A 13,970-nucleotide genomic window follows, 5' to 3' on the forward strand; every position below is an offset into this window, starting at 1 on the left:
AGAATTTCTTTTCTATGTTTAAATGTGAAAGTTAAAGATGTTACAACAAATAAAGATGGTACTATCTGGTGCACCTCAACTCCATTCTCTTGCATGAGAGACCCTTGAAAATCATTCTAAGCCATTCATGAAATTAAGGTTGACTGGAAAAATTGAATTCCTATACACCATAACTAGTATCTTTGCTCCTCTACAGTTCCTAAGGCAATTCTAGAGGCAAGGTGTTAATATATAAGAAAGTATTTCCAAATTAGTGTTCAAAGCTAATGATACATTTTGATCATAGTCCATGGTGGTTTTTGCCCTTGTGAATGACAGTTGATTAAATGTTGGCAAGAATTGAGCAAATTTGAGGCTGGTGTTAAAACACAGTTGTATCAACAACAGCTGTGTAATCCTTCAAGACAGTAGGGTAGAATCTCTGGGTAACTGTTGAAAACAAGAAAAGAATTGTGCAAGCTGGAAGGCTCAGAAGCACTCAGATGGTTTAGTAAATTAGTCTTTGATCAAGTAAGTCCTGTAAAATATTATCAACTATGTTTGTGTTCAAGGTAACAAGATGCAGAGACATTTTTTTTTAAAGAAAAGGCAATAACTTAAGCTAATCCAGGGAAAACTCTGAAGTCCCCAAGAACAGAGCCCCCTATTGAAGAACTTGGGGCTAATTAAGACCCTAATGTGTCCCAGCCAAGGGTTTATCTTTAGAAGTACCAGAAGACCTAGAGGCATTTATACTTTTATAAAGGTCTTCTGAAAACAAAAATTAGAGGGCAATGTTTAAAAGAATGCTGGTAGTAGATTTCACAATTAGTCAATACTCTTACAGTTAGGTCCATAAGATTCCTAACTACTGCTTAGTTCCTTGCTTCTAAGAGTAGTTGAGCAAAAACATGGTAAAAGCTGTTTTTAAAATTCTACCCAAGAACAAATACGTGATGTATGAAAACAGTTCTTTGTTTTATTGACAATATGGATCCAAAAATAGCTTCACATAATAAGTATGTCAAAGTAAAGCCAGGAAGAGCATACACTGAACAGACCACAGAAGGTTCTTTTGAGCAAAAACATTCAAATTTCTTCAGCTGGTATACCCAAAGGTAAGTGTATCGAAAACATAATTCATCTTTTCGTGAACAGAGTTGACATTTTTTGGTGGAAACTCTTTTTGAATAAAAAGAGATTCTTTAGACTGGCAGAAAACCTTTCAACATTTTTCATTCACACAAAGCATTGCATGAGGCATCCAGCATATTTAGTTTGGTCAGCAACTCAGTCCTTTGGCAACTGACTTGTGTTTTATCCTTCACATGGCTCTGTTTTGAAAATAATTATCTCATTTTCTAGTCATTTTCTTATCTCATCTGCAATGTCAATTATTTACATAAAACATCTTAAATATGTTGCAAATACGTTAAACTATTTCCCCTTCCAACTCTTAGTTATTGTTTTGCTTTTGTGTAATTAATTGGGAGTTAAAATTTAAACAGGAAATCAGAACTAAAGATGCCCAGTTTTACCATCAGCTCAACAGCACAGGTTTGTTTGTTTGCTTTTTTATTTTAATATTAACAAGAATATAGCATGATTGACCTCCAGAGACCCAACTCTAACAAAAAAAATTATGTATATCTTTCTTAAGAATGTTGTGGAGGAGATTTGGTTAAGCTAGTGGCCCTGTCTCTGGAGATCCAAATTCTAATCCTGATTCTCTCACTAACTGGCCTGGGATTTTTGGACAGGCCATCTGCCTTACCAAAATGAATGCAAAGGATATTAGGATTTCTAAGATATCTGCCAGTATGCCTAAGTATTGTCATACCTAAGATTATGTGCTCAGTTTGGATCAAAGAAATATTGGAATTTTCCCCAAATTTATCAGTGTTATCTTTAGGTCCACATCTAGGACTTTATTCTTTTCTCCCCCCCCCCCCCATAGAGGTGCCAAATCCCCTTCCGTTTTTGGACAAGTCTCGGACAATTTTTTCTTAACTCTCTTCCTAACTGTTTTTAGCTCATTCTCTTTCCCTTTCTTTGTTTCCCTCACTTTATTTCTACCTTGAAATCTTTTAGAGCCCATTTTTAGCATTCTTCATCCCTGTGAATACTGCTGAATCTAAAGTAGTCTTTTCACATAAAAGAACTTTAATATTTTTCCGTGCTCTATTTCTGCTTTATTCATTTCAACTCCTCTTATTTGGTCCTACATTAGAGTAGGTTCAATGATTAAATGTATTTTTGGTTACTGCGGTGTGCTGTGACCCAGCCTCTATTTCTTTGCATTTTTTTCTTTTTTAATATCCACATGAGTCTAGAAGTTAGTATGAGTCTAGTATGGCCATTTTTTAAAGTGCAATTTAAAAGCACAGAATGAATGGAAACAACATCCATGTCTAGAATTGAATAAGCATGTGACTTCCTCACTTAAAGTTTTTCCACTGACTCAGATTGGGAAAAACATTATACAGTCATCTAGATCAAAACCCTGCCATCAAGGAGTATTATATCAACACTATTTCAAACTGTTAGGTAAACATGCATGTAGTTGGGAGGGATTTCACCAAGGTGAAAGCTGTGTGTTTCTGGGGTCTTTTAGCCTAGGAACTCAAGTAATTTTATTTTTTTTTGATGAAAAAACAGCAAATAAAGGATCAGGTTCTCACTGATTATACCTACTTGTGGACCAAAAGAGCTGGTTATGATCAAACTCAGCCTTCATGAGTATCATTGTGCTTCTCCAAGTACTTCCGTCTTCTTTTCCAGTTACCTGTTAGATGGCATGTGGAAACTTGAAGGCTTTGTTCCAGAACAGGGTGGAAAGCAGGCAATTCAAATGCCCATCTAGTGCTGAAGAAGGACTTCAATCTAATGTTGGACTGTTTCCCTGAGTTAACTTTTGGCATCTCAAATATTGTGATTTTTAAAAAACCTTCCATTCAAATGTTATTAATTTTGAAAAATTTGAACTAGCATGGAGAAATAGTCACCAAGTTTATAGTCACAGTGTCTAATAGATTTACTAGATAAAGACATCAGTTCCTCCTCAGTCTTCATAATATTTTTCAAATTTCCACTTTTGATATGGCTTCACTGGGTCACAAGCAGCAACTTGCAGGGTCTTCTGAGAGAAATTTCCTTCTAAGCATAACAACTGGTGATAGTTTCCAAAAACAATGTGATTCACCTGGAGAGAAACAGGATCTGAGAATGAGCCACAGACTGAATTTGACAATTGTGATGTAAGAAAATGAAAACCAATAAAAAATTAGGTAATTACATTTTTGATTTTTCAGGAATTCTCCTGAACAAAATTAATAACATAAACACAGGTTTTAGGCAGTATTAAGTTTGTCTTTATCTCAAACTAAGTTCTCACATTCTCCAAGCTACAAGACTTTTAATTCTTCATGAGGCAAAAGAAGAATTTTCTGATGATATGGCTGATAGCTATATTATTTAAAGGAAATAATTCCAGATGGCATTTACTATATTTAATCACTGGCTGCCTCACTGTTGGTAGTAAGAAAAAATACACACCATTATAAAAAGTGTGTTAGTTAATTTCTTAAGTCTGTGACTTAGAATGCAAATTTGGAATAAAAAGTGCTAGAAATGATGTATTTTATTTATGAGTTTCCTATCACGATCTCTGAGAGTACATAATGCCTGATGTCCAGAAAGTCCAGACGTGATTAGAGAAAGTCATAGGTATTTCAGAGGTTCTATTATTGCTTAATATTTATTGAATGTCCTAGAAATGGTCGATAACCTACTTAGAACTTGCTCATGGGTTTATAATTTTTTCACTTACCAATCCTCTCAATTACCCATGACTGTGACAGAGATCATTCTAATTATATATATATATTTAATTATATATATAATATATATATGTTGTTTTGAAATGCTTTAAAAATTTATCAAACAGGGGTGACTTCATAATAATTTATTTTAGAGATGCTCTGACTAAAACAATGTCACCCTTGTAGGGTTTTGGGAATATGATGCTTGATTATGCTCAAGGTTTTGTAAAAGAGATAACATTGAGAAGATCATTCTGGATTATCTACAATGTTCTGCTCCTGGGTTGTAAAGAGGTAACTAAATAACTTGTCCCCAACAAAAAACATAATGTGGAAACCGGTATTGGAGGGGCATTCTATATCCAAATCCTAGACGCCACCTGTGAGCCTTTTCCTTTTAGGTGGCCACAGTTCACAGCATTTGAGGAGGGCTGACCTAGAGGACACCTTTTAAATGCAGATTCAGAAATGTATAATTTTAATAGCTCACTGGTATCCGGGGTCAAACTCACTATCACACTTCCGCCTTCCATGAAGCTCTCAATGCCTAATGCTTTCTAAAAGAAGAGACATGTTCCTGTTATTCATAGTCTTATTCTCCATTTCTTTTGTTTTTTAAGACTTATACATCTTGGGGGACCTAGGAGGTTTAGTATGAAAACTACCAAAATACTGAAAAAAGAAGAAAGATAATTGTCAAGATATTCATCTCCATGACACCTAGCATCGTGAAAAGGGGAACCCAAGGCAGAAGGCAGCTATGTAACATGTTACAAAGTCATAGGCACAAACAAGGTAGAGGAACAGCTTTCTGATTTTTGCCAGCTTAATTAAATTACCTTATTTACAAATTAGCTTACCATTAAGGAGACCAGTGTTGGGCCTATACAAAAATCAGCGAATAAAGGCCTAAGTTCTCAGTGGGCCCAATCCAGTTTATAAGTAAGCCCTATGTAATTTAAGGACTGTCAGCTCCTAATATCTTTTCTGATAACAGATTCACTTCTGAAGATTCACTTCTGAAGATGAGAAATGTATTCTTTTTCTCATTCGCAATCTCAATCTTTCCCCCTCTCTCTCTCCCCCTCTCTCCTTTCCTCCCTCCCTCCTTATCTAACTATCTATCTATCTATCTATCTATCTATCCATCTATATCTATCTATCCATCTACCTATCTCTCTCTCCCTCTCTCTGTTGCTCGTCTTTGGCACAGGGTTAAGAAAGCAGAAGGTAAGATGTAATTTATTCAATATGTGTTTACAGATTTTCTTAATGCTATGCAATGTGAAATTAGCAGCTCACACACTGGTAATTCCTAATTTTTCTGAATAACTCAATAATAACCATCATCACTAAAAAGAAAAAAATATTGTCCAGAAGGAACTGAAATATAACAGGGATGATCTATAGAAAGAAAGATTGGAGGAGGTGTTGCTTAGGTCCTAATTTTGATCCTGAGCAGGAAGAAAAATGTCATGAAGAGAACAGTCACTGGCTGTGACATCAAAAAGAATGGAGGCGCTCCAAAGAAAAAAGTGTGCTTACTTCAGGGTTCATCCCTGAGCAAAATGATGGTCTCGCATACTCAATGCATTCAGTGGATTTGGTGGCTACCTGCTAGTGAGATAGCAGAAAATTTGAGAAGGCAGGCTTGAAATTATTCCTGCCACTCCAAGGTCCTACACCAAAGCTTATGACTTTGTGTCCTATTAAAATATAATTGGGGGAAACAGAAGACTTTGAGAGTGAATAGGATAGAGCACAGATGTTCTGGTAAATATTCACAACTGGACCTCTGGTAAAACATCCCCGATTTGTAGTATGAAATAAAATTCATATTTATGGCAAGACAAGAAAAATTTAAACATAAAAATTCTTCTCTGCCTTTTGGCCTCCCCTCTCCCCCATCTATGCATTGTGTCTCCACATTATGCATTGACCAAACCTCCCCCATCAGCAGGAATACCTGCTCAACCATAAACAACATTCTTCTAGCATCAACAACTCCTTAAAAGAGAACAGTCCTTCCTGATCTTGTGAAGGGTCACATGACCCACCACGATGGTACTTAAATCTGGATTGTGTAAATTGTCAATAATTTGTTATTTAATGTGCAGCCCTGTGTCTTAAAAAACTTATATAAACTGTGTCTTGACTTCTAACAGGCAGAACAGTTCTCAGAGCTTTCTGAGATGCTCTTTCTGGGTTATAATCCTCAAATTTGACTTGAATAAAATTTTCCAGTTCTTTCTTAGATCAACTGGTTAATTTTTCAACAGTAGCATGGGTATAAATACTTGCATCACGGCTGGTTTCAAGTTACCAATGTGACATTGCTGAATGTGAAGTTGGCAAGAGCTGTGCACAGCCAGCTCCCCCAGGCTGGTTGGAGCTGGTTCCAGCACCCGCTCAGAGCCTAGGCCTCTGGGAACCAGAGGGCATGAGAAAGTCTCTCTACATGGAAAGGAGGCAGGATGCAGAACCAGGTTCACACTAAGTGCAGGGCTTGTGGGAAGCACACTGCTTCTCACTTTTCCCATATACTGTCCCTGTAAACTTTCCTGGTAGCCAGTGAGAACCAATTCTAGCCTATACACCTTTCTTTTGGCATTGTTAGTTGACTGAAGCAAATGACTTTTAGAAACAAAGATGGCAATAGCAATTTAACCAAAAGAACCTGGTGACTGTTCTATTTAAAATAACTGATTTGAAATAAATTTTGTGAAAAGAATTAAAAAAGACTCGACAGTTTATAGAAAATATCTGTTTATCTCTCTGTATGAACTTTCGCACTGTCTCTATTGTCCCAAACACATTTAAGTCTTCTGATTGAGGAAGCTGACAATGAGGGTTTTATGTCCCATTTAATTGAAAGTTGGATTTGTGGTAAGCAACAGGTGCAAATATTCTCTTACCAGCTCTGGATGAAAGACGGATGTTGATTTATGCAGCCATTTTAGCCCTTTGTTTCTGTTATCACAAGGGTGCAGCCTCAGGGCTCCGTTATCAGGGAAGGGAGCTAAACACCATTCTCCTTGTTTAATAAGTCTTAACCAGGTGTAATTAAATTGTTGAAGCTGTAGGTGAAATGAATAAGAAGGTGACTTCCAATGGCACACACAAGTAGCAGCTTTGTCAAACGTTTTTGTTAGCAATGCTTAAGAATACAGGCACTCTAGTCAGATGTTCTGTGTTCAAATCCTGGTGTTGCCACTTTCAATTCTGATCATGTGGGCATATTATTTACCCTGTCTAATCTCATTTTTATCATTTTTAAGTTGGATAGCTATAGTGTCTATCTCAAAACCTTGGGGTAATGACTCTCAAGTGTTGAGCACACAGTAAGGCCTCAATAAGTGTTAGTTGCAATAAAAAAAGTATTTAGTACAATTAGTATGTATCTGCAAATGGATGTCATTTTAGGTGTTCTGAATGCCAGACTACCTTGTTGCTTGAAGTATTGGAACATTCAAACCACCACATGATTTAGGCCCCTGGCCATTGGGGCTACAGGGAGATCCAAGTCACAGTCCTAAATTACTTTGATGGGAATTATTATGTTTCTTTTTTTTAAGACTAGACATTTGGACTCCTAGAGGCTTTGTTCTATTATAGGAAAGGTTAAAAATCTTTCTTTGCTGGTAGCATAAGGAATCACCATTTTGCTACTATGTCAGCATCCCCCAGTTCACAGGAACGGCTCTTGGAGATGTCCGGTTTTGGGGAGTCGCCAACTGTATGTTTAAAATAAATACTGTTTTAGGTAATGGAATGATGTTCTTAATTTTTATAAATATTTCTCTCCAGTTTTCTTACAATCTAGTACTATCTGCCTGGTCAATATACTCTAAATGTCTAGGTGTGTGGGAAATTTGTTGTTTTGCACCAATGTAAACATATTTTAAGAAAATAGACTGCTGGTAAAATCTATCTAAATACTTTTATCTAATGGATCATTTGTAACGTAACTGAGATTTGACTTAGATTATCAAGTATGTTATTGTGTTAGAACTCTCCATTCAAAGGGTAGTACCTGGACCAAAATTAGCATCTCCTGGGAGCTACTTAGAAACGCTGAATCTCAGTCCCCACTATGGACCTATTAAATCAGAATCTGCATTGTAACAAACTCCCCAGGTGATCTGAGTGCACATTAAATTTGAGAAGCACGAACATGTCATAATACAAGGATTTATGTGGCTACTAGAAGAAGGTAACTCTTACCTTGAAAAGGGACATTTCAACTGGTAGAAAAGTTAATAACTAAGGAGACATTTTAAGTAAGGTGACGGATAGGGCTTGATGGTTCAATCCTAGGGTTTTATTCCTTTTGAGCTTTTTTGGATGAATGCTACAGTCACTGGCTTAATATTAAGCCTCATTAATTCTGCTAAAAATAAGTTAACTTCCTCCATGTTCCTTTACTTTTTATTACTCAAACCAACCAAAAGAAGCAGAAACTAAAAATGAGTAACAAAACAAAAAGGAAGATGGGCGTTTGTGAAAAGCAGGGGCTCCATGATTCATACTTTTTGTCTCCTAGCATCCCTTCGAGAGACTTAGTGGTTATTGAGAACTTGGATTTCAGATAAAATACCAGTTAATCAGACACAGAAAGTCACTATAATGATGAGTCTTGAAGGATTGCATTAGTTAATATTTTACTTTCATATAATTAGGACTGCTTATGGTTTTGTTTTACAATTTACTACTTTATTTCCTCTTTGAATTGTTAATACATGAAAATTACTTCTTTCAATTGATTTTTGACACTTTTCTCTTTCCTCTGTCTCCTCTTTCCTAATTAAGAACGAATTCCATTAGCTTCAAGTTTACAATCCATAGCTGAATTATAGCAGCTTTGAATTAAGAGGTAGAGGTGGGATGTGCTTGAAAATACAAGCAATACCTCTAAGTCAAAGCCAAGGAGTAAGTCTTGGAAAGCCTAGATTCTCATCACAAAAAATTTCTCTATCAAAGAATTTACCTGCAATTTTAGGGGGTGAGTTCAACTCCTGAATGTATGTTCCTATGAGTCATATTTGGTACCCAAACTGATAACTGTCCCCACAGAATGAGTTGTTAGGAAACATATGTTGGAGAGGGAGGTGCCATCACTCAGAGCTCATCCCCAGCCCTGCAGAGTCCTTGCTCTGTTCTCCCTGGCCCTACTCCCTCCCCTAAATATGTGCTCTGAGTTTGTTGAAATTTTGCTTAGAGTTTTCCACCATGGATCATGAATTGTGCAATTTGTATTACTCCCTTAAGATGTAGGATAATGTGTGTGTGTGTGGGTGGGTGGAATCAGAGAGTAAAATTGCTCCCTTAGATTAATTATTTTAAAATATGTGCCATCTTTATTTTCTTTATCATTTTGTCTTTATATGTAATGAGTTACTTTTCCCATTTTTGTCTTTATTACTATAGCAGTGAAAATTTGTGGAGCAGCAAATGTTAGATATTCTTTTACAGGCTTCACGTGTGTTATCTAATTCCATCCTCACACCAGCTTTGGAGTAGGCACTATTATTACTGCCATTTACCTAAGGGTTAAGAAATTTCCAGTTGACACATTTTTTACAAGTGATGGAACCAGAACTGGGTCGCCGGTGGGTTGACTACAGTATCCACCTTTATTCCCTCAGTCACTGTTTTTTATATTTAGAAGTGGACCCTGTTGTCACCAACCCTATCATTACACAGAAATGTAGAAACTAATTATTGTTTCTGTAGGCGAAAATGAATTTCTCAAGTGAATGATGAATATGTCATAGCCTGCACCTATCAACTACACCTGCACCTACTATCAACTGTACCTAGCATGAGAGAAAAAAATCCAACTCAGCATACCTTGCTGCTCCCATCACAGTCTTCCAGAATGGCTGTGGTGTTTTTGATGGAAATGCATTTACCCAAGGCCTCATTAATAAGCTAGGAAGCAAAATATAAAACATGCGTTAAGAAAAGATATTTTAAAGTAGAACAAGACATTCAGAAAACATAGAACATAAAACTATAATAGGGTTAAAAGATAGTTAAGTTAATAGCATTACTTAGCACTATACAATTTTATTGGTTGCTATCTCTAACACAGACATAATGTAATCTTGCTAAAGTACAGCTTCCATCTGTCAGTTGAGGCCTGCGATTCAGCCACAGAGCCAACAGAGGCTCTTAAGTAACCCTTGCCTGGAATGCTGAATAGGAAAGGAGAAAAAGGTGGCATGAAAAGTAGTTATTTTCTTGTCTCAAGTTTGTCTGATGCATATATTAAAAGTCAATGCACATACTTGCAATTTAATCAAACCAGCGGTTATGGGCTCTGTTCCCTGGCTGACCCCTCCAAGCTATTTGACTGCTTAGGCACTGAATCGTAGATAAATTGAGTCCTTCAGAAACAGCAGATTCCAGCTGAGTCCTGGTCAGAATCTTCCTAATGACTCAGGCAAGCAACAATTCATTATAGGGAAGTTACGCAAGTTAATACAGAGCCAAGCTTAAAGGCACTTTCTGACAGGGCCCCAGGTTTTTAATGGATTTCTAAGGTCCAGTATGGAGGCAGCTTTCTATAAGTCATCATTTAATGTGGAAAAATATTGATTCCCTTGCTCCCTTTGACATTCTGGGCAGGTCTAACGAGATGGTGGGTTAATAGCACAATTTGGACTTCTCAGATATCTAGAAGAGCTGTGTAGAGTTAAGTGTCTACACTCAGGGAAGCCCCCTGTGCTGGGAAGTGGGGAGGTCTTTGTTGCCAGGGACTTTGTGTCCTTTCTGTTCCAGGGTGCCTAACAAAGAGCTCTAACCCTGGAGGGCTGTAGGACACAGGCTATGTAGCTCACAGAGTTGCCAGACTTCATAACACAGTGCTCACTGGGTTGGTTCTCACTTTTACATGCATAACTTTTCTTGCAAGAAAGTTAAGGGGCATCTTTAGGGTCCAGAAAGTGCAGAAAAAAATGTGAAAACAAGAGGGAAAATTGCAAATACTGGCAAGCAGGGGACCAATAGTGAGCATGGATAAGCCAGAGTTGGAATTGAGGTCTTCCACACATGATGGAAAGCTAAAAAGTTAGACCCTCAGTGGAATGGTGTACTGGGAAAAAACAATTTACCCATTAGCACAGGGGTACAAAGGGGAAGCTAGGTTCCCCCATGGGAATCTGAAACCTTACATCAACCTTCATTTTGGTTTGAGATGCACACTTACACCACTAGCATTGGCTAGGAACACTGATGGAACCCTCAAAGCACAAAAATAAACAAAAAATCTACCAGTTTTGTTACCTCTGGGGTGACTGGCAAGCAAAACATTTCTAGAAGAAGAGAATCTCCATCAGAAATCCTCAAAGGAAGCTCTATTCACAATTTAAACTGTGACTGGACAATGACAAATTTGGGAGGAGACAACCCATCATTAGTAAGTGACAGCAGTCAGAACCTATGGAAGGAATCCACCACCATGAACTTCAGAGAAAGGATTAATAAATAAAAGTGCACAGAGGTAGAATAATCCTCGAGTTGAAAGAAAGGAAATGCTGTCCCAATTGCTCTCTGGATCTTAACAGAAATAAATATAAACTCCTGTACTTGTAGATTATGCAGAAAATATCTTATTTCAAATGAATTTGGAAAACTCTGGCTTCAGTACAGTTGAACAGGTTGCCTTAGTCCAGAACTTCTCAGAACCTTCGGTACTGAGTGTAGGTTAATGTTTAGCTCGTGGCTCTGAAAGGCAACGTGGTACGAGAGTTTGCCAAATACATTTGACCACGGAATCCTATTTCTGACTGCACAATTAATAACTTCGCTCAGAACAGTGTTTGGGAACCCCTGGTTTAATTGATTTCTTTGTATTTATTTCTCACAATCCCTTCTTCCAAGCACTGAAAGTCTTAGAAAGAGAGAAAACTTTTCTATCCCTTGCCTCCCTTCTCCCACTTCATATGAAGATCTGTTTCCCTTCCCTTCTTTTGGAAATTACTGGAGAAACTGCTTTCCTTCATATAGGAATGGTCTATGAAGTGCTATGGAATTGTTATTCTTTATCTCATTATGAATAGTTTTGAAAACTGGTTTTTAACTTTTCATTTTAAAAAAATTATATCCATGCTTTTATTGTAAACCATGTCAATCTTTTTTTTTTAATTAGGAAGTACACAAATTTTAAATTATCCATTTTGAATTATTTCATTTCCAATTTAGGAGGTGGGAGTTCCCTATGGTTTATCTCAGAATTGTTAAACACTAGGCTAGAAGCTGTTTGCTGAGTTTTATCCAATATGAATACGAATTATTGGTGAGGTTCTTTTACTTTATTATTTTCAAATATTTTTGGTTCAGTGAGAAAAGATTTGTTCTTATTTTTAAAAAGTTAAACTTTCCTTGGTGTGTAGGTTGAAAGAAGGGGAAAATATGGAGCAAGTAAAAAAAAGCTGTGGATTTTATTTTCTTGGAACTTTACATGATTATCTATCCAAAATAATGGTCTAGTTAATCTTACTCTGAATTGCCTGGAGAAGGGTTTTTTGTTTGTTTGTTTGTTTGTTTTAATAGTAATAATACTCCCTACTGGTTGCTCCAGAAGGGAGCAAATGTCATTTTATTAAAATTTGTCTAAGGAAGGCAGCAAATAGGGAGGAAAATAGAAAGAATTTGTTAAAATCATTTAAAAAATATTTTCCACATTTTGTTGTATTAAAGCTCAGGCATCAGCAGAAGGCTGTTTCGTTAGGAGAGCTCTTCAAAAATTTCATGGGAACTATTATACAAGCTAGCCTCAAAGAGGAGCAAAAGATAGTTTTTTAGTTCCCTCTGGTGGTTAAAGTTCAGTAATGCTCTTGCTGAGATTCTGTGCTGTTAGGACAGGAAAAAGTTACTACGCTGATAATTTCTTTTTATTTTATCCTGCTCAGGAAATAGCGTCTTAAAAATGTAAATTTATTTTACAAGCATATTATTTGAACAGTGTATAAACCCAGGTTATTCTTCCTAATGAGTTATCTAAGATAAAATATCAGGTTGAACCATCTGAAGTAGCGACTATTGCATTTTGACCTACAAAGGTGGCAATTATGTCATACACAAACAGGTTACATATACTTATTTGTCAGTTGAATTTTATAAAAGCAGAACAAATTCTAAGACTGGTTTCCTCTCTTTCTCATTTTTCTGGGATCTCTTTATATCATCAAGGGGAATGGCCTTACTAAGTGTCCTTGTCATCAGGAGATTTTCTAGGCAGAGAAAGACTGGGTTTGTACAATCCACTTTCTAGGGAGAACTGAAAAAATATGACCTAAAAAGAGATTAAAAATTTGCATTACTGGAGAAGACCTCTAGGTCAAGCCTTGACTAACCATCTCTAAACCCAGTCTATGATAAGTGTTCTCATATCTTGTCATCCTCTTCAAATTAAGCCTCGCTCCTAGAAAGGTTTTGAAATGGCTTTTTTTTCTTTCTTCCTTTCTTTTTTTTTTAGAGTTTCTCTCCTTCCTTGACTTTTCTTAGCTTTGTACTCTATCCAACCTATCAAGTTTGGCTTCTTTCCTTTTGGTATGTTATCTTGTGCCCTGGAATTTTCCCTGCTATTGCCTGACAATTTCTGTTATTTTCAATTCCTCTTTGAAATCTCTAAAATTCTAATTAAATCACGCCATCCCATTGCTTAACTCTACTCAGCAACTTCCAATTACATTCTGAAGAAAGAAAGAGAGAGAGAGAGGGAGAGAGAAAATCCTTACTCTGCCTGCAAGGACCTGTGTGATGCATCTCCTTCCTCTCTCTTCATCTGGTGCCATCCTTCCCTCCTTCACACCCTGATAACAACATCCATCTTCTTTCCAGTTCTTGAAATCCTCAAATTTTCACACGTCTTAGAGTTTTCGCACAAAGGGCATCCTCTGCCCATGGCTCTCTTCTTTACAGCTTGGCCAGCGCTTGGTCTTTCAGGCCTGGCCTTCAATGTCTCCACAGAGTTGACTACTCTAAGAATAATTCATGACTTGTGGCCAGTTCCCTAAATAAAAGCTATTATATTTTTAATTTACAGTTTACTTGCTTATTTGTTTATTATCTTTCTATCCTACCCAACTTTAAGCTCCACAGAGAAGGGATCAAGTCTACTTCATTCATCACCCTACAATCCAGTCCTGAATACTGCCTGGTTTC

General features: G+C 36.9%; 1 protein-coding gene across 1 annotated transcript in view; it reads right to left on the reverse strand.

Annotated features, from left to right (window-relative positions):
• Window positions 1-592: 592 nt before the first annotated feature.
• The window catches only part of GALNT5 (polypeptide N-acetylgalactosaminyltransferase 5), a 40,482-nt gene continuing 27,104 nt past the window's right edge, over window positions 593-13,970 (reverse strand). The window contains exons 8-10 of the mRNA XM_081241582.1: window positions 9,651-9,731; window positions 6,716-6,877; window positions 593-3,181 (exon numbers count right to left, since the gene is read on the reverse strand). Of these exons, the coding sequence (XP_081097708.1) occupies window positions 3,041-3,181; window positions 6,716-6,877; window positions 9,651-9,731 (384 nt within the window). The 3' untranslated portion in view covers window positions 593-3,040. The remainder of the gene's footprint in view (window positions 3,182-6,715; window positions 6,878-9,650; window positions 9,732-13,970) is intronic.

Source organism: Mesoplodon bidens (genome assembly GCF_964165515.1).
Source record: "Mesoplodon bidens genome assembly, chromosome: 8".
NCBI lineage: Eukaryota > Metazoa > Chordata > Mammalia > Artiodactyla > Ziphiidae > Mesoplodon > Mesoplodon bidens.